General features: G+C 40.2%; 2 protein-coding genes across 2 annotated transcripts in view; one reads left to right on the top strand and one right to left on the bottom strand.

Moving 5' to 3' along the window:
- The window catches only part of NHLRC2 (NHL repeat containing 2), a 32,466-nt gene extending 27,996 nt beyond the window's left edge, over positions 1–4,470 (bottom strand). Inside the window, exons 1-2 of the mRNA XM_058841371.1 lie at positions 4,115–4,470; positions 2,081–2,233 (exon numbers count right to left, since the gene is read on the bottom strand). Coding sequence (XP_058697354.1) covers positions 2,081–2,233; positions 4,115–4,277 — 316 coding nt within the window. The 5' untranslated portion in view covers positions 4,278–4,470. The remainder of the gene's footprint in view (positions 1–2,080; positions 2,234–4,114) is intronic.
- Positions 4,471–4,738: 268 nt separating this feature from the next.
- On the top strand, positions 4,739–20,782 carry DCLRE1A (DNA cross-link repair 1A). Its single transcript, XM_058842007.1, has 9 exons — positions 4,739–5,850; positions 7,376–8,845; positions 10,178–10,311; positions 11,460–11,578; positions 13,094–13,237; positions 14,139–14,284; positions 15,264–15,418; positions 18,828–18,969; positions 19,608–20,782. The coding sequence occupies exons 1-9, from the start codon at positions 5,436–5,438 to the stop codon at positions 19,772–19,774; spliced, it is 2,892 nt and encodes a 963-aa protein (XP_058697990.1). The 5' UTR covers positions 4,739–5,435; the 3' UTR covers positions 19,775–20,782.
- The last annotated feature ends 6,162 nt before the right edge of the window (positions 20,783–26,944 follow it).

Below are 26,944 nucleotides of genomic sequence, written 5' to 3'. Positions count from 1 at the left end.
AATGCATTACGGGACAGATGCTTTACCCAAGCAAGATGTTTTATTTTCAAACTTTTATCTTTCTCAGCGTTCTCAAGTCAATAACTCTCCCCTCCCCTTTCTGCTAGTAATTAGTAAATCTTGTTTACCTTGGGTTAAGAAGATGCACACTGATATACTACCACGTATTGAAGAATTTTCTATGGCTTAAAAACCCGCTACCCTTCCTGCCTCATATATTTATATACATTACAGTAATGTTAAGATTTAGACATGTAGCACAGCGAAGAGACATTAAATAATCCTGAAAGGGCTGACAATCAAGACATTAAAACAGCAGTAAAGAACCAAAAGGAAGATCTACAGTGGAAAAACCCAATGTATTTTTCTTTTTGTTTGAACTATCAAGCACCTTAATGTCTTCCTAAATCCAACTGCTATCCTCTGCCTCCTAATGGTTTAAATTTAAGATTAATGCTCCACACACCTGTTCTTCTTTCTTTTTACCTCTACTCTCACCCCAAACATCTCTTTTCTCACTCCAGTTTCAACAGGATAGCTGAAATAAAAAAAGAAAACTTACAGGGGTAATTAAAATACAAAAATAATTTATCACCCATCAGCAAAGTAGTAACTCCTGTCACAAAAGTTTAATACAAGTCAAAGGAAAAAAATATGTCTCCAAGCAGACCTTTAATTCAGAGTGCTGCAGCCTCTTCTACACCAGTATAGAGATATTAAAGCACTTTTAGGAGAAAGCTTGTGGGGAGAGGTTGTTAAAATGAGTATTTTGTTATCAGCTGATTTAACAACTTAGCATTAAAAAACAGATTAAGGATATGATAGCTATCTTATTACACTCAAGTATACTATAAAACAGTTAACATTTAAAGGTATTATTCATTTTATGCCAATATAATCTTCCAAAATCTGTATCTAGAGCTTCTTCCCAACATGCTTGATTCAGAACAATCCCCTTATCATTTGCCATTCACCTTCCACGTAAAACTGACCCACTCACAAAAATTGCCACTAAGTTTTTATCCTTATAAGACAAAGTTCCTGTTATTTGAAATATTACCCTGCATCTCTAATTTCTCCAAAGCAAACAGCTAAGCTTTCCGAGGCAGAAAAATTAGTTTGAATCTCCAGTGAAGTACTAAGTAACCTATCTAAAGCACTATGCAAATTTCAAAGATTTTGCAATTTCTTTCTCCAGTGAAAAAGGTAACACATGAAAATAAACACTATCAAAATTAAAACCAATCAGAAACAGCAATGGAGAATCAAACATTATAATGTTATTTACTACATATATATTGTATTTAATACAATATTTTATGACTGAAACTAACACTGTTCTTCATCTTCCTGTTCAGTCTATTAAAATATCCCAAATAAGTGAGTAGCTGACAGACTCTGTGTAAGACTACAGCTTATCTCTGAAAGACCATCGTGAAAAGACACTGCATTCTAAATAGAAATTATTTTTATTTCATGCATTTGTATTCAGTCAGAGTGAGACAGATTTCATTTCAGATGTGACTTTAAAGACCATAATTCCCTCTCTAGAATACAGGGATATTAATGGTACACAACATGATATCAATACCAAAAAAATTCTGCATCAAGCTTACATATTTTGTTATTTCAGTTCCAATGAAAAAAAAATTAAAAAATCAATATCCTATTCTACCACCTGTCTATATCCATTTGACCACCTTTACTATATTTTTCTCAGAGCTGGTTCTTCAGTCAAAGGTAGAAAGTTACCTACTTATATTTATTTTGAGCCTATATCTCACATTCTTGAATCTTGAACTTTTTGAAAGTTGCCTTATTTATAGAGGCACCAGGTTTGGGCTTCAAGCACATATCCTGTTCGTGTAATTACACAGACACAACTTTATTTAACCCCATTTAAAAATGTGATGGAAGTACACACAGTCACCTTTTTTAGGCTACTTAAAAGATTAGAATACATTTTTAGACACCTTTGAAATACTGCCAGCAGTTTAGTAACCAGCAACAAAGTGACTCAGCTCCTCAGCCTGCAACAGTGCCAGGAAATTCTTTTCCAAGCCAGCCAAAGCACTTTTACCTTTATCAGAGTACTGGTGCTCTAAGGCGTGGAGGTCAGGCAGCAGGTGCAAGCAATTGATGCAGCAGTAAGTGAAGAAATCCAACACCACAACTTTTCCACAAAGGTCTTTGTGAAGAGAAATAGGACCTTCAGTGTTTAACCATTGCAAATCTGGAATTCAGAGAACAGTGATAGGCAGTTAGGGAAAGGGTAGGGAAAGGCACCAACACCACACAATGCTCCTGGTACTTTTAACTTTAAAAAAAGAAAAAAGAGTTTGACATCCCTTTTTATGCAAGCAGAAAAGCAAACAAAAAGTCTTTTATTTGTTCAACTCATCCTTATGTTCCGCAACTCTTCATAATTAGTAAATGAAAATATTATTAATAAGATTCACTGTAAAATGAAATTGTAGTTTATATCTTTACACAAGCACTTTTTAATTGAAAGAACATGTAAGCCTCAGAACAAATTTCATACATTTTAAAATATGACCTACATTATTCAACCCCCAACAACACCATTTGGGTAACAATCAATTATTTAAAATATAAAGGCTACTAAAAGTTTAAAAGTGTTTTACTGTTTTTTTCCAACAGTTTTGGAAAGAACTGATTTCAAAGATCATTGGAATATTCTTGTGCTTTTAGCTTTGATTGTGATTTTCAAAATTTGAAATGACAGGTATCAATTCCGTCACATGGGAAGAAACACAACTTTTTCAGATATGCACAACAGTACTCATGGTCATTTATTTTAACCACTTGACATAAGACAGGAAAACATTCTTTCCTCCTCTGATCCCTTCAAAGATATCAAGATAAGGAATAAATATCCTAGAATGTGATGTGCCAGTATTATCTCTTTATATTTCTGAAAACTGTAGAGGGAAAAGATAATTATGATAAAATGCAAAGCTAACTAGTTTTTGAACTTTCACTTTGACAGTTTCAGAAAACAAGTTCTTAAGGCTCCAGAAGTTATTCCAACTCAAGTCAGCAGGAGGCTTGTTTTGTGTTTCACTAAGAGGAGGACTGTTCTCTATCTCCATATATTTATAAACATAAATGGATCCATACTCATTTAGCTTTGATGAGAATAGTGAGAATAATTCAAGCACATGCATTACTCCCACAGTGTAAGAGCTTTTTCAAAAGAAAAGGGTAGTTTATATATTTCACAGCATTTCTCCCCTTTCATAGATGTTAGAAAATACCTTTCATAGATGTTGAGCTCTTTTTAGAGGAGAAAATAAAGCTTGACAGAACACTGAAACAATACAATGGCAAAAGCTAAAATTCCACTCAGGGCCCCAAATCTAGACAGAGAGAGCATTCCTTTTGCTCCACTGGTTAAAAATCATAATTTATTCCCAAGATCAGTGTGATTTTTAACCCTGAAGTTCACCCCCTGAGGTCTCTGTCTTGCAGTATGATGTGAGCTCCCACAGCTGCAGGGAGCCACTCACAGGTTAAAAAGACCCTGAGCAGGACTTGCAAGATCCTACAAGGCTTAACCTGTGATTTTCCTCTTGGCACAAGAAGAGACGTGGAAATGTGGGAAACCACCGCAGGAGGACGAATGACCTCTCCAGCAGAGTTTGTATTACCAGGGGCATGAAAATTGCCAAGCGCGGCTTGTCATGGGGACAGAGAGCTGGGGAACATTCTAAAGGATGCTCCGGGAAACCAAGAGAGCTCAGGAGAACGCAGGGAGAGTTAGCAAGGTTCTCACTATGACCGGAGGCGACACATATAAATATACAGTACAGACTGGAGGAGATTTAGAATACAGGCTTTACACAACGTGTTTTGGCCGCCAGTACCAGGGAGAGAATGTTTAAAGGGGCTCTGCCTTGCCCTTCGCTCCTAGTGCTTCCAGGAGCGGCATTTCCTGGAGGTACAAGTGCCATTTAAACAGCAGCTCACGGGGCCGGCCCTGCCCGGTCCCCGCAGGCAGCGGCACCTCCAGGCAAAGCCCACACGGGGAGAGCCGGGGCTCCGCCGCCTCTCCCGGGGACAGCCCCGGCCCCGCCCGGGCCGCGCCACCCACCTCCGCCGAGCTCGGGCACCGTCAGGTCCCGCTCACGGCTGTCCATTTTCTTCAGGTACTGGTAGACCAGGTTCTCCTTCTCCTGGGCAGTGTCAGCGTCGAGCAGCGCGTACTCGAGCTGAGTCTGGGCGGGCAGGAGCCCCGCCAGCCCGCCCGCCGCCATCGCCTCACCCGGGCGCTGTTTACCGGCCTGGCGCTTCACCGCCGCACATTCGGCACCGCCCGCGGCGCCAGGGCGGAAAACCGCGACTGAAAAAAGAAAAAAAAAGCACAAAGCACAGTCACGCAATAAGTCGTCTGTCTTAAAGATAGACCTCCTCACTTATTCGCTGTTTTTACGTATCCTTGGTATCCACAGCAGCACATTCCCAGAGGGAGCCCACGGTGGCGATTCCCGCGCGGCAGATTCAGCACAGCCCGTGTTTCCCGCCCGGCTGCTTTAGCGTTTTTAAGATGTAAAAATTGAGTAGCACCAGAAAAAGTCGAAAACAAGCTCCAGTAATTTAAACGATGGCATTTGGGCTTTTTTGGGGGGCATATAATGGGAGAAGCGGAGAAGTTGAGAGACAGCCGCGGTGACGAATCTGCGGAAGCGAATGCGCGGCCGCTGCAGGAAACGGGCGAGGAGGCGGCACCCGCGGAATCGGCGGGATCCGGACATCCCGGAGACCATCCCGGGACATTCGGGAGCACTGGAACGTCCCAGAGAGCATCCCGGACACTCGGGGACATCCCAGCGAACATCCCGCACACTCCGGGGCACCGGGACATCCCAGGGAGCATCCCGGACACTCGGAGGTACTGGAACACACCGTGGAGCAGCACCGGGACCCTCTGGAGGAGCATCACATCCCCCCCTCACTCCTGGGGGACGCTCCGGAGGAGCATCCCGGGACACCTCGACAACGATCACGTAGCTGAATTCTTCATCGTTTTGTTTGAAAAATCTTCCTGCTCGGGCAGGAATCTTTAAAATCTTCCTGTCCCCGCCGAGGCCGAGTGGCGTTTGCGATGCCGGGGGGAAGCTGAAGGAAATGGCCCACCCTGGAAGGCTTTGCAGACTCGGACCCCGTGTGACAGGAGAAATTGCAAATCTACAAAGAGACGCTCATTAAATTATTTTTGGGATAGGATCCACCATGCTCCTGTCCCGTCAGGGACTGCTGCTTGGTTTGTGGCCCAGTGTTGCTTTTTTGACATGGGCTTCTGGAGCTTTTCCTCAGATAGTGAAGAGTGGAGGGAAGAGAAAATATATTAGTAGGAGTAAAGGCAGGTCTGGGAACTGTTGCTTAAAAGAGAGCGGAGTATTTCATGTGTTGCCATGTCTGATGATGCTTTATTGGAAGAGGACATTTGGGAGTACAAATCCATTAGGAGACGAAAGCATCAGAGTAATTCACAGAGCATCTCTACTCCTGTGCAGGAAATAAGTGATGGCAAGGGCAGGCCAAAAAGAAAGAGAAATAGGAAAAAAAAATCCACAGAAAAAACTGATACACCTCAGAAAACCAAGCAGAGCTCACAGCCAGGTCAGGATGTGGATCAGTGTAAAGAAGACAGTAGTGTGCACTCCCAGGAAAGCGTGTGTAGCCTGTCAGAGCAGAGCTCACAAAATGCAAAGCGCATTCACGATGGATTCTGCCCCAGCTGCCAGATGCCTTTCTCTTTGCTACTGGTCCAGACACCTCAGTGGCATGTCTATGAATGTTTGGAAACTCCAGGACCCATTGAAAAAGGTATGAATAGGGTAAGAAAAAAGCCCTCAGAGAAACTTTGCAGACTTCTCATGAAACGTTGTTGCAAAGTTGGCTTTTTTTAATTCAGCTCAAAATCTGAAATGGTAGTTGGTATGATTTCTATCATGCTTTATTATGTTGTTGTCGATCAGTCCTATCTTTGTATGGAATTTTTGCTTCTTTGTGAAGAACATGGAAATCTAACATGAAAATCTCCTTTCAGAATCTAATCTCAAAACTCTGAGAAAGTTTCACGACTGTTTATCAAGTTTTAGTATTTCATTGAACAAACTGAATGTGCATGTTTAAGATAATGAAACCTGTTACAATTACTCGATGTCAGAAAAGAACCTTCAGGCACAAGGGTGCTACTTTTGAGATCAAGTTTCTCTGTAGATACAGATTTTATTATCGTGTATCCATGTTGATATGTGATTTGTTCAGTTGTGTATGGACATTTGGAAGCTGAAATATGCCAATTAGCTTGTGTGCCAGTATGGTTTAGAAATTTTATAGAGAAATAGAGATTAACATTCCTTTATCATAAAATAACTGTTTTCCTTTGAGCTCTGTGCAAGAGGAAAAAATTGACACATTCCAAATTCTAGTTTCATGGGGAAATACCATGTCTGAAAAGATTCAGGTATCCAGTTTATGTCCTTACCTCATAACTTTTGTAAAACACAAAGCATACAGTCAGGAAACATGAGTAAAGGCTGTTTTAGGTAATGCAACCACTCTCCTTTTTATATTTTGATAACTTTCCTAGAGTTTCAGAACAGTGAAATATAAGTCCTTTCACACTGATTTTGGCAGTGCTTTTAATTTAAGGCAGGTGTTTTCACACCTCATTTCCATCTTACTCCCATAATTAACAGGTGAAAAATCCTTCTAATGGGTCTATGGATTCACTTTAAAAGCCTGAAAAGTTAGGCTGGCAAGCTGTCAGTGGGAAGAGCTTAGGAAAGAGCTATGGATTTTTTTTCCTAGTATCTTAATGCTGAATGTTTTCTTCACATAGGCAAATACACAACTTTTTATTTTTTTATTATTTTCTTAGTGCATAATATCAGACAACTTGAAATAGAATTTCAGGTTAATTCAGATTTGAACTTTGGTTTATTTGTTACTTATGTTTGAAATGTACTGGCTGCTTTTGGTGCTACTTCTCTTGAGCTTGTTGCTTGAATATGAGACAGTTCTAAACAGGAAGCTGTGGTTACAGGAGTACATTATTGAAACAGGGTCAAGTATTCTTGTGGTTAGTATGCTGCATAGCTCAGACATAGTGCTGTTTGAGCAGCAGCAGTTTGATTTTAGGCTGGAAGTGTTCTCATTTCTCAGTGCAGAGCAAGAGGCCTTGGTAGCTTGAAAATTACTTTCTCCTTGTGCCTTTTGTCCTCCAACAGATGTACTTACAAGAAAAAGCTCCTAAATGTTATGTCACGTGTGATTGTTATTTTACCTGTGCCAACTATACTTGCAAAGGTATTAACATTAAACCTTTGTTTAACTCTTTCTATAGAGTGTCCTGATGGTTTACTGTGCACCTCCACCATTCCATCTCACTACAAGCATTACAGCCATTTTCTACTTGCAGCAAGCAGGGCAGGGGAGTATCTTGTGAACTCTACAGAAACCACTGTGGAGATGAAGGTAGCATGTTCTACTGCTGCAAAGCCCAGCTGTTCCCCAGGTTATGCAGCAGAAACCTCACGGAGTGCGAAACCCTCTACTGAAATAAAGCATGTCCCAAGTGATGACTGCGCATCAATGGTACGGAATTCAACGCAAATGAAGTCTCTAAATATAATTAGGGGGAGTACTTCCTTTTTTGCAGGTGTTGAAAAACCTCAACAGATGGCAGATAATTGTTGTAAATTTGAATTTTTTGATTTTGCATCCTCTCAAAAAAGTGAAACAGGAAAAGATCTGTGTATTGAGAAAAATACAAGTCAGCTAAGTCTGCTACAGTCAGGAGTGGACTTCAATGACTGTGAAATTTCTTATTCTCCACTAAGTACATTTGAGGAAAGTGAAGAGGAAGAGGAGGAGAAAGTAAAAGTATCACAGAATAAATTATTCCAAGTGCTGAACTCAGAAGGAGACTCTAGTTCTGTGGCATTTAAAACGTTGGATGGACCTCTCTTACAGAGGAAGCCTCAGTATGAGCATACAAAAACGGAAAATTTCATCGCTAAAAAAACCCTCTGTGAGGAAGAGAATACACTGAACCATCTAGATCAGCGAGGGGTGGTAGCCAGTGGGTCCTCTTTTGCTTCTAGTTGCAAGGAGGCTGAACAGCCAGAATTTATTTCCTCTGCTGGCAAAGCAAGAACCACAAAGTCAGAAGATGCTGGTGCTCGTGCTCTGGATTCTGCGTATGTGAGTTTTACTGAGACATCGTCACTGCTAGACAGAGAAGGTGCTGGTTCTCTTCTGACACAGAAGAGTAATGTTTTGAGGGAGCCAAGTAGCATTTTAACTCATGCTGATAAAATGACTGCCAGTACAATTGAAAAAACAGCTTGCCAGGAGAGTTTGCAGACAGCAGTGGAGAAAAAAGGAAATCTCAGTACAGCTGCTGTGTGCTTTCCCAGTCCCATCTCTTCTAAATCAGTGTCATCTCTTTCATTAGCATCTATGAACACTAAATCCAGTCCTGCCAAAGAACTTAAACAAATGGACATTGGTGTTTTCTTTGGGTTAAAACCCAAAGCAAAGGAGGAACACAAAGGAGAGCCATGTTTGAATGAGAAAAAGCAGATATCAGCTTCAATATCTCCTAATGGGAGGAGGCCCAGACAGCAAAAAAGGAAGGCTGAAGGGTCTGTGGAAGATGTGGAAGCAGTTACAGAAAGTTCAACTAAAAATGAAGCCATTGCAGATGTACCTTCTGGTGGCCAACGAAGGTGGAGAAAAAAATTTAAAGAATTGCCTGCTACAGGTGAAAAAACAAGTAAAAAACACTGCCCCTTCTACAAGAAAATACCAGGTGAGAGGTAGCTTGGTTTTTTGTAGAAGTTAATTTATTTTGGCTAAGGTGTTGTGGTTTGTCCTGATTTTGGACTTTGGTGGTTTTATTCTTGATAACTACTTGCTTAAATTATTTTGAAGATATATCTGGTTAATACATGCTCCTAATTCCTGAAATTAATTTTTTTGCATTGCTTCAGTTGTGCCTGAAAGTAGTGCTGTCAATACCAATCATTTCCTTAACACTAAGTTAAAACAATTGAATTTAATTTTGCATTGGAAATTGAATAGTATTAGGAATATTATTTATTTCAACTATGAAAATGAAGGAAACTGAGTAGAAGAGTTTAGTTAAGAAAACAGCCAAGAATTTCTCAGGGTCTCCTCACGCAATTAGGTAAATTAAAGGATAATGGTTCAGCATGTTAAAAAACCTCAGATGATCACACCACTAAAGTCAGTCTTGAGTCTGGTACCTCTCAAACACTTGAGGGGTTTTTGGTTAGGGATCTTTTGCTTAGATCAGACTGCTGTGTTTTTTTTGACTTCTAGCCTCAATTAAGTGTAACTATTTTTAGTTCTCCTAGAAAATCTGGGAAATTTGTGTAACATAAAACTAAAAACATTTGAATGCCACCAGCTGAATTAGTTCTGTGTACAGTTTGGTGGTTTTAAGAAAGTATAACCCAATGGAAAAGGACTGTTAATCAGTTTGTTTGCATTCAAAAAGAGGTATTTGCAGAGGGAATGGTTGTCTTCTATACATCTCTCTTTATGTAACATCTTTATGCAAACACTGAAAGCATATGATATCAAGTCAGGCATGTTTCATCTCAGCAGATAGGTTTGAAGACCCCAGCTTGCTTGCTTAATAATTGTTATTGCATGCTTTAAGAGAAAGATTAAATTTAGAATAATTGAAGAATTGTAGTTTGATTGCAAAATGCAATTCTGTTTAGTTGCAGTTACCTGGTTCTGCATTAAGATATTGGTATTAGAATTCAATCTATGTGAAATTTCAAAAATACCAGTTGAATGCAGATAAATGTGTCTTATTTTCTTAACCAGCTGCCATCTGTATAAGAGGGAAGCTGAACAACATATTTGGGAGGCCTTTGAAAGTATTTGTGAACACTTTGTGAAATTTTTATTTTAGTAAGTGTAAAGTCTCTTCTTGCAACTGTTGACTGGTACACAAAACAGGTTAATCTGTGAATGGCTCCTTCAATTGTATGCAGAGTAACTATTACCTTCTAGTTGGGAAGAAAGAAAACAGAAGCAACATCTGATTAAAAATTGGTTCTGAACTATGCATGTTTACTGACTGGCTTCTCTTCCCTCTTTGCTGTAGGAACTGGTTTTACAGTTGATGCCTTCCAGTATGGAGAAATTGAAGGCTGCACAGCTTATTTCCTTACTCATTTTCACTCTGACCACTACTGTGGACTTACAAAAAACTTCAGGTTTCCAATCTACTGTAATAAGGTAAGGTTTTTCAAGATTGCTAGATACCATCATGTGCAGCTGTAATCACTTTTGTACTGATGGAAGTAAATAGAAGATCAGTGGTTCTTTTATTTGGGTCAGTGGATATGTACATGGGAAAGTGCATTTTGTTTCTGAGAAAATCTTCCCTTATTTGACTGATCAAGAGAATTAGTGAAACTTCCCTGACTAGCTACCATGAAAAAAAAATAAAGTTTAGAAAGGCTCTCTAGAGGTCACGTAGAGTCTCCTGCACAATGTGGGTCTACCTTCAAAGTTAGATCAGACTTCAGGGAGTCTTTTGTCAGTCAAATTCTGAACATAGGCCAGATTTTACTATGTCTTCTTGCAACCTGTTGCAGTCCTTGCCTTTTCTGGTGTTTTTTCCCCTAATAATACATTTGAAATTTCTGGTTTTGCAGTTTGACATTGTAGATGGGTTTTTGGGTTTTTTTTGTGTGCATCATGGGGAATCTGGCTCAGTTTTTTCTGTAAGCATTCCAGTGATGGACATCTGAAATAGATTCTGCATGAATCATCTCTTTTCCATGTCAAACAAATGGAATTATTTTAGATTGATGCTTTGTGTCCTGTACAATGTGGCTGCTGAATGGCCACGACTGCCATTAGCTGTTGTATTTCCAACCAGCTCTTCTTTACTTGTAACATGGTAGGGCACCTTGCCTAATCAGCACATCCAGAGTTTGCATCAAAAAAACTATTTATGATTCATTCTGGAAGTTTCCTGAAATGCTTGTGTCCTGTGTTGCCCATGCAGTTGGAGTGACTTTAGTCCTCCATGATAAGATCCAGGGGCCTGTTACCTGGAAGCTTCTTCACTTGTTTAAAGAAGGTTTTACCCACCTCTTCCTCATGACTTGATAGTCTGTAACAGATCTTCTTCCCCCTTGCTTGACTCCTTTCTGATTCTAATCCATAGCCTGTTGACAGGCTTTTAAAAGTTTGCTATCTAAAGACAGCTTTTCTCAGTCTGCTTTTTGAGAAATAAATCCTGCTGAAAGGCTTGATTATACCCAGGGCCTTACAGTTTCTCTCTAAGCCAGACTGGCTTTGAGAGCTTTTATTTCTAAAACAAACACTGCTTCTTTTAGATTTTGTTCCTGTTTAAAATCCTTTCTGTGTTCCAGGTAACTGGCAATCTGGTGAAGAGCAAACTCCGAGTCCAGGAGCAGTATGTCCACGTGCTGCCGATGGACACGCAATGCGTGGTCGATGGGATCAAAGTGTTGTTGCTCGATGCCAATCAGTAGGTATCCCTGCATTTCTTGTGGAAAACTTCTTACAGGTAGTTAGCTTTTGAAATAGGTGAGTTACCTTCAAAAATGAAACGGGCTTTTTTGAATTTAATTAAGTTGTTTTTGTGTACATTGTGTTAACCACATGTAGTTCCATAATTTTTATGTTTATTGAGAGGTTGAATGATTTTGTAGTGGTCTGGATGCTTCCTGGTTTTTGGTGTCTAGTTAGGAACCTAGTAGATTTGATTATCAGATACATTAGGTTTCTGTAGCTGGAACTGATGATAGGGGAAATCCTGAGCTAAAGAAAAATGTGGTACTTTGGATCCTGTGAGAGACAGAACCTAGCTAACATTCTGAAACTTGAACTTTGAAGAAAAGGCTGTTGAAATCTGGACTGAATACTGAATTTTGTGATACAGGGTGAGATTTTGTCTTAGACTGGCACTATGTGGTAATGCTGGATTTAAAGTTCAGTAGCAGTTGACTTTCAGTCCTGTGCTCTTGTTGTTCTGTCTCTTGGTACTTTTTTGGCTGTGGTCTAGAGGAAGACTCCCTTCCCTACAGTACATATATTGAAATGCAGGACTGTGTCACAACTGCTTTGAACATTGCTTAGTGTAGGATGTGTTTATGCTTGGAGCAGTAAAACTGCATGAAGTCCTCTGAGAGCTCTCTCTAGGAATGAAGGAAGCCCTGCTGCTTATGTAATTTGTATACTTCTTATTTTTCCTGTTTGTCCCTCCGATTCTCTGCTTCAATTTAAAAGCCTTACTCAGCTACAAGTTCAGCTTCTTGAAGAGTTCACTAATTCTGTTATGTTAGCTGTGTTTCATGCCAGTTTTCCTTTTTTTTTTGAGATTTCATTTACCCTTTGCAGATGACTGATATCTAAATAGTTCCACTCAGGTTTTCCAGTCTGAGCTCTTGCCCTTCAGAGCACTTTGGCCAGCAACTGCAGAAGGCATGATGGGTTCACTGTCACCAGTAAGGGAGCTGTATTTATCAACAGGGAGTTCTGGATTTAGGACAGCATTTAAAATCTGCAAACTGAATTTAAAAGAAAATGCTCCAGTAAGTCCTGCAGGAAGGAAGATGAGTCTGCAGCAATACAATTCTGTTTCTCTTGAACAAGAATGCTGTTTCTCTTTGGTATGCTGTTTCCCCTTTGAATCAAATAGTAGGATGGTTGCAACTGAGGCAGGATCTTTGTTGTGCCTAGAAGGTGGGGTGTCCCAAAAAGTCAGTTTATGTTTGATTGCTTTACTGTTGATTTGGGTTTTTTTTCTTCTTCCCATCTCAGGTGGGAACACAAGTCAAGCTTGTGTGTGGCCATAGGCTTACCTGCAGAATTCCTTTAGAAATCAGGAATTTCTAGCTAAATTAGTCTGCATCGTAGCTATGATTTAAAATGCTACTCTGCACATGTTTCTACTACTGTAGTCTATCTCTTAAAGTAGGTTTTCAATATAGAGAGCTGACATAATTGTGGTTTTTTGTTGTTTTTTGTTTGTTTGTTTCAGTTGTCCAGGTGCAACAATGATCCTTTTCTACCTGCCAAGTGGAGCTGTTATTCTGCACACAGGGGACTTCAGAGCAGACCCTTCCATGGAGCGCTACCCTGCTCTGATGGGCCAGCAAGTTCACACTCTTTACCTTGATACCACGTAAGTTGTCTGGAAGTGGACTTTTTTGTTGTTGTTAATCTTAGTCTTTCCAGTTTAGTAAGGCTTTATATAAACCAAATAAATGAAAGTGTAAATGACATTGCTGTGGTAACACTTGTTAGTTCTATTTAGTGTTGAATAAAAGCAGATATTTATTAAGATCCATGTATGTGTCATTTGTTCATTGGTTATGCTGTTATATTAGAGAATGAAAGTGGGTGGTGGAAAAGATGCTGAAATATTTGCTTAGATCACTGTTTAGATTTTTTTATTATTATTATTTATAAGTGGTATTAAATTCTGGGTGTCAAAACTCATACATTCAATGTTCTGCTCTAAAACAAGAGGTCTGTGGAACAGTAATGTTCAGTGGATTCAACTCTGTTATGAAAAGAGGTGTGAAGGAATTCAAAGGTGAAAGAATGCCAAACGGCTGAATCAGTTTTGGGGATTTTCATTAGACCTTTCTCTGATTCATATATTTAAAATTGTTTTTGTGTGAATTATGACTAATGCCCAGCTGCAGACTTTTATTTCTGTTCCATGTGTTTCTGTGAATGAGTAATGATTTATATTATGGTTTGCGTGTATGACAAAAAATAGATGTAAGGATATAATCAGGATGGGATACAGATATCTAGCTTGCAAGAGCATTTGGTATTTATGAAGAAGAAAATGTAGAATTCAGTGTCAGTGAATAGTTGTAGAGAAAATTATATTCTCAGTGTAATTTTTGTTGCAACAATTTGGTCACCTCAGTGTTTCTAATAGACTGCGATTATATAGAAGAATAATGTCTTTTTCACTGACTGTGTACATGGAGTTTTGAGGGCCTTCATGGTAATTTCAGATGTCTTTTATCTTTTATAACAAAGTGATATATTTTGTTTCCATGCCCCAGATACTGTAGCCCTGAGTACACTTTTCCTTCACAACAAGAGGTTATCCAGTTTGCTGTTAACATTGCCTTTGAGACAGTGACTTTAAACCCACGAACTCTAGTTGTCTGTGGCACTTACGCCATTGGAAAAGAGAAAGTTTTCTTAGGTATGTAAAAGAAGTGTATTAGATTAAATAATTAATTTAATATATGATTATATAATAATAAAGCCACAAGATGGCTTTATTGAAGATATAAAAGGTTGTTTAGTCTGAATGTTCAGATATTGTGCAAAGAAATTAAATGTATTTAATAATCCTTCTGCTATTTTTTTAGTTTTCTAATCAGTAAGTTTTAACTGTCTGGAAGAAATAGTGTTCTGCTGTGTTTACAACCTTCCCCCCACACTGAATATACATGTGGCCCATTTAGATACTAACTCTATGAACCTCTTTAATTGATTGTGGTGAGAAAATTGCTAAGGGTGATTAAAAAAACTAAATAAATGAGGTCTTTATGACGTTTTTGTTGTTAATAATTTCATGCTGTGAAGAAACAACAAAGGGATGTTATTCTTAGACTTCTATTTTGAATTTTTCCTTCCAGTTTATATTATTTATCTTTTCTGACTAAATGAAGATCTTGTGTGCTACGCTTCACTCAGTTACAGCACCAGGAGCCAACATGATTGCCCAAATGTCTGCTTCAGAGCAGGCAGATGTGTACCATTTGTGCTTTTGTGTATATTCAAAATCATCAGTACAAGACTTACCCTCACTGAAATCTAGTCTGTCTTCAGTGTGGGCTGTATATCACATATTCCAAAACTGAAATGTTTCTGGTATCTTTGGAATAAATACCAGCTCACCTCAGTAGAAATGTGACTTAGAATTTATCAAGATACTTTTTCTTTGTTTTCAATTTGTCATACAAAATTCTGCTGCTAAAATGTGGGGGACAAATGTTTTTAGCACCCATTAGGATTCTCTTAATGTCAGAATACAAAACACTATATCCTGTTGAATATGGATTCCTTTTCTAATAGTCAAAATTATCTTGTACAATAATCAGGACTATCTCCAAAACAAGCCAAAAAAGAACTCTTACAATTTTCTTTATCTGATTTCTTCCTAATGAATCCTAAAGCAATTGCTGAAGTTCTGGGCTCAAAAGCAAGCATGTCCCGTGACAAGTACAAAACCCTGCAGTGCTTGGAGTCAGAAGCTGTTAATTCCCTCATCAGCATGGACTGGAAGGGTACTTTGCTTCATGTTCTTCCCATGATGCAAATTAATTTTAAGGTAAGTTCAGAAAACGGACTCTGTTGATGAACCTGCTAGTAGAATTTTCTTGACTCCTCCCAACCAGTGCTGTGTTTGGTGCTTTAACCTCTTGTCAGATTGTATTTATTTATTGGAGCTTTGACATGTAGCAATACATTGAAAATGAAATGCAATTAAACATTAATAACTTCTCCAAACATGATGTGGTGCTTGTACAAGATAAGGTGAGGCTTGTTCAAAGACCTGCTCTGTGCAGGCCTTTTTGAAGTAGATTTATGTAATGACTGCCTGATCTGTCCTCTTAGCAATTAATATATTGTGACGTGGAGTTCCTGTTTTCAGCTTTTTACCTGGTCCAGTGTAGGAAAAATCCAAAAGGTTTTTCTACCTGTGAGCCTCTGTTTGGAGGCAGCCTATGAGCATGGCTAACTACCAGTTCTCTAATATTTGTCACAAAAGCAAGTAAACCAGTTAATTTTAAAACATTATTTCATTTAAGTTGATTTCAAATGTACATTTGGTTGAGACTTGAGTTTTTGTTGTTGAGCATTTTTTCTGGGGAATTTCATAGTTTGGAAAGATGACTAATTCCTAGGTTATTCTAAATAGATTATAAAATACTTAAGGGCAGTAAGGTAAAGCAGCAGGCTCTAGATTAAAGGTAACCTGAAAGAAAGCAAAATATCAGTGGTTGTTTATGCCTTACAGGCTTGGATTCGTTTTCCTGTTTTGCTTCAGGCCTGCTGTGCCATCTCAAGCAAATCCTTCAGAGCAAGATGGTATTTAGCTGCAGGACTAGTCAAGGTCAGAGTTGACCTAAAAAGGAGTAAAAAATGCTATATGGTTTGGATGGAGCTGCAGGAGATGGAACTTAGTATCTTAATGCTTTAACTTTTTTCCATGATGTTTTCTGTGGTGGAGCAGAAAATGAGTAATGGAAATATGTATGGATTTATTTTTAGTGTGGTGTGTTGTCTTAAACAGTAACTTATTTTAGTTCCTTCTGCAGATTTCTGGGTTGCTAAGTCACCTGTCCCAGCATGCATGGATACTGACACAGCTGGACTTTCAGGGGGTGGTTCAACCCTCAAGGGCAGCTTTGCTTCCCAGAGGGAGGCAGTTGTCATGCAGGGTCTCACCTCTGAGATCAGGAGGCTCTGGACAAATCTACAATGTGACAAAAGCCATGCCTGGACCCTGAAAAGGGCCAGGAAAGCTGAAAGGCACAAGATCTAGTGGGTCGGAGTCCTGGTCTGACAGCAGGACCCTCTGTGCTGGGGCTGTGCCCTCAGGTGTGGAGTTGAGTGTGCTCTGTGCCATCATCAGTGATGTTGTGCCTGTGTAAGCTGGGGACACTCCCAGAGTGCCAAGCTGCCAATGAGGCTGCTTCTAGAGGAGTGCCTGGGTGGAATGGACTGTCAGTAAAATGTGGAGAATTTTAAATGCTTAAAGATGAAATCATATTGATTATTTATCTTACTTTTGGATTTGATCTATATTAAGAAAATTTAAAAAATACCACCCCAGAGATGTGGTACTTCACTGCAGTATTTGGTTTTACCTCAGTAAAATACAGGGATTGTTGTATGTGCTGACAAATGGCTGTTCTTGAAAAAGCCAGATGAGTTTAAATGGTGTTAGGGCTGGTGGTAAATTAAATATTTAATCATATTTGAGTCTTTCTCTACCTTACGGAATCTGTTTGTGTACACTGCTGACTTTAGTGACACTCTGAGTATCAGGCTGTCATGGTGATTGAAGGAGGTTGGTATAGCAGTGAAATATACTTTCCATTCAAAAGGATGAAGGTTTAGAACAGTGTTGGCTAAAGCAATAAATGAAGAAATTGGAATGTGTATTTAAAATGGACTTGCTGTGAGCAAATGCTGTAGTCATTTATTTTGGGGAAGGAGGCCATCTTTTCCAAAAATGCTTGTATGGTTCTTTCACAACAAACAGTTTTTTGTTACTCAAAAGTTGAGGCTTTTGGCTAATTTCACTATGCAGTGGAAGATTTCCAGGGAACTGAGTTCTGTGGGTCTGTGAATCTCTTCCACGTTGTTTAACTCAGCAAGGTCTTGTACTGGCATTGAGGTGAGACTTTCAGAAGTGCTTGTGATTAAAATGCACAAATTATTTTTTTGTAAGATTGAAATTGCATCCTTAGTGTGAATGTTACACACTTGATTGATAACAAAATTTAAAAGCAGATTAGCATTGTTAATATAATAATCATTGCATTTGAAGTCCTATATTTAGATTTCATTAGAGCAAGGGGAGCAAATATGTGAATAATTACCTTAATCTTTGTTAATCCTCCCAAAATGAAGTGTGAAGGAGAATTAGACTGCTACTGTTATAGCTTTAATCAAGTGAGGACTGAACGTTCACAGTGTATTCAAAGTCATAGCAGTGAGCCATAATTCCTGTTGCTAAATGAAATGTCTGCTGTGGTAGGGTTTTTAAAAATTCTTTTATGTACCTGGTTTGATGGATTCTATATGTTGCTACTGGACATTGTACTGAAGATGTTAAATACTTTTTGTTAAAGGGCACTTTTCTGCTGCCTTGTTTTATAGTTGTCTCGTGTCTGACAGGCTGGGTAATGTTCTATCACAGCCCGTCTATCCCCCTCTACCCTCCTTTTTAATCTGTTCTTATTTTGTATTCCTCTCTCTCCTGCTAATATAAAGTTTATGATTTTGAGTTCTGTAACCTTGTAGGGCTTTCAAATTAGGAATTTTCCTGTAAGATTTTATACAGGACACATGAAATTGATTTTCTATTTTTAACTTGAAGTAATACTGACTTTGGTGTATCCAGGAATAGGATTGTACATACTTGGAAACTTTTTCAAGGTAATTTTCTTTTTTGAGAAGGTGAGAGGTGGTTTCCTTCCTGTCTTGGAGAGGTGGTAAAAGATAGTTTAGTGCTCAGAGCAATACTCAGCTCATGCTGGCTTGCTGTAAGTTTTTTGGGGTAGGTTAATTGACTTTGGTTACTTCTGGGCATAAGCAGGTGTCAGGACCAGTGCGGCACTGCAAATTAACCAGATGATTTTGCACTCATGCAGAATTTCACCATCTTCTATCTCCACTCAGCTGCTGACCTCTAGTTTAGAAGCAGAAATTAATGATTTGTGGAGCAAAATTTATAAGATGTGATTATTCCTTATGTGTTCTAATCTGTAATGCATAGCTGTTCATATGTGCCTAATTCAGATGCAGAAATTGAGATCCTAAGGAACAAGTTGTTTTGCAAATGTCAATATTTATCATTAATAATTTCAAGGTAGACGATCATTAAAATTAAAAAATACCAGCACATGAAAGTAAAATGTAGACTGAAGCCTCTCCATCATGAGAGCTAATTTTAGTCTAATTAGCTATTTAATGGGATTAATTATATGCTATATTTTTTTCCACAGGGCTTGCAAGATCACTTGAATAGGTTTTCTGAGAATTTTGATCAAATTCTTGCTTTCAAACCTACGGGGTGGACCTACTCTGATTCATGCCTTTCTCTGGAGGATATCAAGCCTCAGACAAGAGGGAAAATCACTATATATGGTATGAGTGGCAAAGATTCAGTGCATTTAGTTTTGTGTGGATGCTTTCCCTATTTTTATTCTGGAAACTCCTACTGATTTTTGTAACTGCTGCTTTTTCTGGTGACTCATTGAAAAACTGAACAGAGCTTTTCAGGAGAGATCAGTGAAATAAGTAATCAAGAACACCATACATGCAGATTTTTGCATACATTTTGTACCTGTCCTTAACATGCAAATAAAGATTTTCATATGATACAGGTAGAGACTTCAGGGATGGAATCTTGGCCTGACTGATGCTGGTGGCAGTGTAGTTCCAGAGCTAAGATTTTATTGTCTTTTACTTGTCTCTGAGAGAGTATGTCTTCCTGTCAGTTCTTATTGGTGGGTGGAGCTAAATCCCTTACCATTCCTTTAACCAGGGAATTGATGTTTCTTAGCTTGCACTGATGAATGACTTGGTGACTTAATGCAAGGTAATTTTCCTAGAAGGGAAAACTGGAGGAGGGAAAGGGGTGTAGGCTAAGTTTCATCTTAGCTATAAACTTTAGATCCCAAAAAGGAATTGAAAAAACCCTTTTATCTAAAGTTTTTCTTAGCTGGAAGGCTTGGAGGAAGCTAAGCAGACTGACAGATGGCTGTGATTTGTTTTCATTTCAGGGATTCCTTACAGTGAGCACAGCAGTTACCTGGAAATGAAGCGTTTTGTTCAGTGGTTGAAGCCACAGAAAATCATCCCCACTGTAAATGTTGGTGACTGGAGAGACAGAAGCTTGATGGAAATGCATTTTAGAGACTGGATGACCGAGGGCAATAGGCATAAATAAATATAAGGAAGTATGTATATTTTAAAGGAAGTAGGCTAGAATGGGAATTGAGTTCCTATAACTTTTATTTATTTCCCTTTTCCACAAAGCTTTCTTTAGGGAGGACTAAACTGCCATTCATTGAAGAAAGATAAATTTGGGGAAAGAAAAAAGGCACCTTGCTTTCTTGTGTTTCTATTACTTGTGTTTCTACTACTTCTTTTTCCCCCCATAACTTACCATTTTTGTAAGTTCCTATTTTAGGTTATTTTTATTTTACTCCTTTTCTCCTCTTCTTAATTTTCCTCAGGTTGTGGAGATGCTCAGATGTGTAATGCTGGGGATTAAACAGTCTCCAGGGTAATTTCTGAAAATAAGTTATTGTAATAAATGAGACAATACCAAGCTTTTGTCACATGCTGTCAACTCAGGCTTCAGAGAAGCTCATTTCATGAGGCAGAACTGACTGTTGTGATTTAAATCTTGTCAAAAAAAAACCAAACTTACCTTGTGAGAGAGTATTGAGTTGGGCTCCTGCAGCATATGTACTTTAGACAATTGTTTACAAAAGACATTTCTATATTCTGCTCAAGATTTTCTGGGGTTTTTTTTGTTGATCTTTTTTAAAATAAAGAATACAACATATGCCTATTTGTTCTTTCTGAGTAAAATGCATTTCCTTTCAGTGCCAGAGTTGCTAACCTGAACAGCCTGTCTGCACTATCTTTGGTGCATGTGCTGTGTATGTTGCTTGTCTAAAGTTGCTCTCGTGTCCTCTGTAGTGCCAGTTCTCATCACGTGTTCAAAGCACAGCAGTGGTTCCTCACCATGTAATCTCCACTGGAGTTTGCAGGGTTGTCTATATACAGGTTTGTCACCTGAATTCTGGAAAAACATGAAAGGCAAATATTAGTACTGGCAGCAGAAAAGTAAATTTCACTTTTCATTTTTTTCCCTGATTCCTACCAGATTATCCAGTGCTGATTTTTCTGTATCTGCCTGGTGTTTATGTACTGAAGTATGTGGGTACGTGCAGGCGCACTAGTAAATTTTAATCACTAAAATAAAAATTGTTCCAAACTTCCAGGATGGAATCACATGTAAAGAATCATTACCCAGCCCCTCTAAGAGTAGCTTATCTGGACTCTTCAATGCTATGTCATGTTGTAAAAACTTTTTTCTTTTTTTTTTTTAATGATCAGTGTAAGTATAAACAGTTCTTTGTCTAAGTGACGAGCTCTGTAATGTGAAGTCACTTGTTTAATTTCTGTCCTGTGAGAGAAATAAATGGGAAACTAATGGCAAAAAGATTTTATACTAAAAGAATTGTGAATGAGCATTTCGCTGACATATGGCATTGTCAAATGCTTCCATTTAAATGAAGCAGTTAAAGGAATTTGAAGTTTTTGTTTTACATCATACATAGTGCTAGCTGGCTGTCATAAGAACTGCTGTCTGGACTGGGGTGCTCATTCCGAGAATTCCACTCCTTTTTGGAGGTGTATGAAGAAGTATCTTTTATGCCAAACCTGAATTAATGTCTTGTACAAATCAGAGCAAATTTGGGGATTCTATTTGGCAGGCAATTGTTTTTACCAGTTAAATAGTTAAGGAATTACACATGGTATTTTTGGCTGGGCTGATGCTGTTCCTGGTTTTGCAGTTCCCTCAGTCTGTGCCAGTGGTAACTCAGAACCCAAATAATTCAATTTTCAGTGCAGCATTATGAGTGTGAAGCAGCTGTTGCCTCTCTGTGACTCTTTACCTCCTGCTATCAGTTTCTAGCCTGTTACCCAGAATGAAGGGTTGGACCTTAATTCTTTGAAGAGCAAACTGATTTCTGAGACTAACCCCAGAAATGGTGTATCTTGGAAGACACTGGCATTGGCATCACCCAGTTAATCCTGCCCTGATGTGGAGCAGATGGTCATGGGCTCATTTCAGTCAGCAAAGCACGAGGGCTTTAGTGCTGGAGTCTTTTTCCAGTTCCCTGCTCTGCTGTAGGTGTTCCTGCATTGGCCCACGAGGTGCTTTCGTTCCTCCCACTTTCTAGTTTGTATTTGCACTTTCACCAGCTGTTTTTTGTGTGTAGATGAATTCTGCAGCATTTCATCCACCTTCATGGCAGGAGATCTCTATCTTTCCCACTTACTTGGCCTCCTTTTTATGGAAAAAAGTATTTTCAGGATCCAAACTCAGGAATAAATTATTTTTGTTCTCTTTATAATAAAGAAGATTAATAACAGGATTAGATGGTGTGGGAGGGCATACAAGCAGATGTGGAAAACTAAATACAACTAAAAAGAATTTTGTGGGAAGATGTGTGGTAAGACTTTCCCTTGTCTTGGTGGTTCCAAGAGCCATCTCTCGATCTCAGCGGTTTAAGTCCTTTGGGGAGTGCAGGCCTGGGGTAAACCAAATTTCAGTCATTAATTAGGACTTTGAGTCTGGCTCTACTTTTCCCAATGAAGAATTGAATTTGTTTTTCATTCTTTGTGCAGTGCTGGCATTAGAGATGGATGAATGAAAGCATTCATTATTTTGGTTGAGAGTGGGGCTTCTGACTCCAGCAAAGGTGCCACCTTTTCACACTCAGTGGATGGAGACTTGGATCTCTGTGGTGCTATATAAATATATAGGGTCCCCTGGCCAGTGGGGTGGAGGAGTCAGCCTGTACTGACACAAATACTACCAGATTTCACTAAAGCAAGATGGGCCTGGGAACATCCCAGAGGCTTTTCCTGTTTGGTGCTGACAGGCTCAGGGCAGAAGGCAAAGCAAATGAAAGGGCAGCTCTGACACTCGCGTCATCAGCGCCCACAGCGGCTTTCAAAGCCAACCCCTCGAAAGAATCACTTTGTATTTCCCATCAGGACTCCTGCTCTGATTACATATCACCCCAATAGGCAGATAAATGAGCTGAAAGCAACTCTGTTGGAGAAAGGGTGGCAGGAGGAGAGAGGGGAGAGGAGGAGAGCGGCTCCTGGCTGTGCTGCCTCAGGCACTGGGTTTCAGGCTGGCTTCGATGAATGAAAGCACCCATGGCCTGTGGCCAGCACTGGGGAGGCACTGTGGGAAGCACTACAGAATAAAAGCATATGGGCAGCTAAAGGGAACTTCAAGGTGCCAGTATCTCTTTAAACCTGATGAGAAATAACAATTCATAGCAACTTGGAGTGGAGAAAGGAACTGAGATGCCATTGGCATGGTTAAAGGATTTCTCTTATTTGATCAAACCTGTCTGCTCATATGAGCTTTGTGAAGGTTGCTAGGATAAATTGCCATTTAAGTTTGTTTTCTTTTTAAGGAAGCGTGACTTCAGATACATCCTTCATGTAATTAGGGATTGATTTTGATTGAACATGAATTTTGAATTTGAACTCTGCTTTGGGGGGGATTGTGGGATACTTATTTCCATGTCAGGGTAAAGAGGCAGTTTTTGCTTTTGATGTGTTTTCTGTGTCTGAATAATTCTTGTTGAATTTTCTTTAGTAGAAAAAAACCCCAGCAGGTGAGTTTTGAGAACAAGAGAATGCAGCCCAAACATTTCCATCCTCCTACAGAAAACCAGCTGCTTTTCATTTCAGAGCCAAAACAAATAAGACCATTACTTTTAAGGGTGGGTCACAGGCTGCTTTATGTGTTAAAGATTTATAGTGAAATGATGCAATTTGAAATTGTATTCAATAGCCAGCATTCCAAACCAAGTGTGTTTGCAAAACATTAAGTATTAATGTTTGTAAACCACACAGTATTAGTATCTAGTGGGAATTATGAGTGGGATGAATGAAATTCACAGGAAATACTGAAAGCTTGTCAGTACCAATATTAAAAATTGAAGATCTTGTACTTAAGTTTTACATCTTGGTAGAGATTATAAATGTGCATTTGGAGTGCTGAATTTCATGTTCTCCCCAGCATTACAGAGAAAAGCTAGAAGAAGATTTCAGCCTCTAACAGAAATGAAGGGATGAGACAGTCTGTCACTGTTTGCAGAGAAGGAAACAGCACGGGAGAGCTGACTGCTGCCTTCCCACTGAATCTAACCAGCTCTACCTGCTGTCTGCAGGCAGGGTGTCTGCTGGAGGAGCTGCAGCCCACAAAGGCAGAGCCCTGCACTGCCTGGAGTCTGCTTCTCTTTCTCCTTTCTACTCTGGACCTTTACCCACTGTTGTACAATGGCACCTTGTTATCGAATCTCCAGCAAATACTTTGGCAGGAAAGAGGGTTTTCCACTCTGTCACATCTGCTCTGGTATCTCAGAGCAGATAGGCACTTGTTTGTGCCAGTTTCCAATAAATTCTTATATAAACCAAACAGTTGTAAAAACCTCTAAGCTTTCCCATTTGGCATTTCAGTTAAACTTTGCTCACCTCTCCCTTCTGTACACTGTCTTGCTTGTTAGGGGTGGAAGAGGGAGAAAGTTCACCACCTCAGGGAAAAAGAGACAAGCAGGTACAAGCAATGGACCGGAGGGAAAGGTGACACGAGGACACAGATGCCAACAAGGGTGACTTTGGAGTGGAGTCCAGCAGGACCCGGGCTGGCTGTGGGGCTCTACATGTGCTGCCTCCTGCTGCCTCCCACCTCTCCTGCTTGTCCACCACGATCTTCCTCCCTGCAGAAGCCATGATTTCAGTGAGCTCTGTTGTGAGAAGCAAAGTTGAATTTTTTTCTGATCACTCCAGGCGTTTGTCAGCTCCTAGCAGAGACCTCCCCAAATACGGCACTGCCAGCAGCAGGATCTGACCCACTTTTCAGCTCCTGTTACAGAGAAGAGATGGATTGGAGCATTTATCTCAGCAGGGCTTCTTCAATCAGAGAAAGGCAGGCTGGATTTCTCTTGTTACTGAGGCCTTGTTATTTACTTGGCTCTCTGCCCTGCTCTCGGTCACATCTATTACCTGAACAAGGGAGGTAAAGCTGAAATTCTGTCCTTTGTTCTGTGACCCAGAGACCATCTGAGGAGCTGAGCTCTGCAGTGCAGCAGGGGCCTGCTTTTCCACTCACACCTTCATGGTCACAGCCCAGCTCCTTCCCTGGAGCTCATCTGTGGGGCCAGCAGCCAGGCAGGGGTGACTGGCATCCCACAGCCCTGGGGGGCAGTGGGCCATGGCAGGGCTGTTGTGGACTGTTGGTGCCTTCCAGGACATGACAAACATTTCCAGCAGCCTTTGAAGGTTCCTGATTTTCTGCCATGTAAACCCAAAGTATTCTGTACTTGACAGGAGTGGCGTGGAGAGGGATGAATGCAGCAGGACAGTGGTGCAGGTACTGACCCTCATTAGGAAATGATTAATTACCCAACTGCCTTAGCAGATTACTGGGGTGGGGCAGCAGGGATGGCTTATCTGGCAAAGGATGACTCACAAGACAGGAAAAGTCAGGCTGAGGATGGCAGGGTGGGAGGCAAGCAGGGAAGGACTCTGGGGGTTTGCATCCTCCCTGTCCACAGCAGCAGCACTGGCAGAGTGCACCACTTCAGCTGGAGCTACTCAGGGAAATGTCGTCATTCTAAACATTTCTAAACCTCCTTGCTGTGCACCATTTCTTGACAGTGTCGTGGCTTTGTCCCACCTGGAGGACCGGGGCAGGGACCTGCCATGAACTTCTGCTCCAGGAAGGTGCAGTTCAAGATGTGGCAGCAGCTCAGGAATCCGAGGGCTCTGAATGGGGCAGTGCAGGAAATCTAAGGCCCCTCATTCACCCTTTTTTCACACCAAACACAACCAAAGGGACAGCTAACATCACCACGTGGTGCCACAGCCCACTGACAGGGGTGGGTCATTGGTGTGGGTCCCCTTTGGGGATGACAGCAGTGACCACCCCCTCCTACAGGCACAGACATCCTCCTGTGTTTGCAATGCCAAAACACCCCTGTGCTATTCCCAGCCTTGTGGTCATCTGTGCCACTGGCAGAACTTAAAAAGACAAATGGATAGAAAGCTCCAGGATAACCAGACCACAGGGCAGGGGATGTTTCATCCAGGTGCCAGAGAGACTGGACACATATTTACTTTGGGTTATTTCAATGTTTTAGCTGACCTTGAGGGCAGGTGCTGCTTACTGCCACTTGTCTGATGCTAGGAAATAACCTGAAGCAGACCTTTACAATTTTTTATTTTTTTTAAAAAAACCCACCAAATATAACATAAATGTACTTACAACAGAGAACTCCTGTTTCACCATCTCTAACATATTTTTTTCCCTATCCACAGTCCCTCTTGCTGTTTATAGTTGTTCCTCATGACTGAGTTTTCCTTCCTCTTTGTTGTCCCCCCCAGCTATTTTTCCACTACTGGGGATTTCTCAGAAATGTTGCACTGCCAGAATTCACTTTTATTCTTAGAAACTGGAGCACAAGGGCAATTGTTTGGGAGCAAAATGACATCTGTGAAGAATGGCTCTGGACATTGAATAAAATAGAAGAGGGGCAAATTGGAGGACAGAAGGCTAGAATTCCTGTAGGGCACTTAGTTTAAGGACATTTAGCATATAAATGGGTTTATTTTGGCAAAAAGTGTCCTGGTGTAGAATATGTGTAGCAGTAGATGCTGCTGAGGAGCAACTACTCAAAAATATTGGCTTCTCCTGGTTAAAAATATTGTGCAACCCTCATCACTGTGTTTAAATCCATGGCTTTATGCTGTGTTTTATAGGCACTGACAGAAACAGATTTCTTGGGAAAACCTACAGAGGCAGGAAATAACAAAGGATGTAGCTCAGTGACGTCCCTACTGATGAACAACACAAACATACAACATTTTAAAAGAAGATTAGCACTACTGATAGGCATGATCTTAATGCTCCCACCAATGCTTCAATTTCATCCTCCACTGCTGGGATATAAACAAAACAAATTCTCATGCACAGATTGACTCAGGCACCATAGGATGAAAAACTGAACATGGCCAGATACTTGCTGTGGCAAATCCAGTCCTGCTGCCACCACAGCAGCTTAGACCCAAAGTGCTGGTCCTGCTGTAGGACAGAGCCACCAAGGAGCTGTCAGCAGCAAGCAAAGGGCCCCTGGTCACTGAGGGTCCTTGCAGTGAAGGCATGGTTTAACTCAAAGTGATTTTCCTGAATGAAAGATTGCATCAACCTTGTCTGGCTTCTCCAATTCAAGGGATGCAATGAATTAGAAGGTGATAAGGGGCCAAAAGGAACGTTCAAAATTCCAGTGGCATT

This window comes from Poecile atricapillus, chromosome 6 (genome assembly GCF_030490865.1).
Source record: "Poecile atricapillus isolate bPoeAtr1 chromosome 6, bPoeAtr1.hap1, whole genome shotgun sequence".
Lineage (NCBI taxonomy): Eukaryota > Metazoa > Chordata > Aves > Passeriformes > Paridae > Poecile > Poecile atricapillus.
This window is presented reverse-complemented; position numbering and strand designations above follow the sequence as displayed.

Excerpts from the sequence above, each read along its gene's own strand:
- DCLRE1A (XM_058842007.1), top strand. The coding sequence starts at position 5,436 with ATGTCTGATGATGCTTTATTGGAAGAGGACATTTGGGAGTACAAATCC. Across the intron at positions 5,851-7,375 it reads TCCAGGACCCATTGAAAAAG|AGTGTCCTGATGGTTTACTG; the intron begins GTATGAATAGGG and ends CTCTTTCTATAG. Across the intron at positions 8,846-10,177 it reads CTTCTACAAGAAAATACCAG|GAACTGGTTTTACAGTTGAT; the intron begins GTGAGAGGTAGC and ends TCTTTGCTGTAG.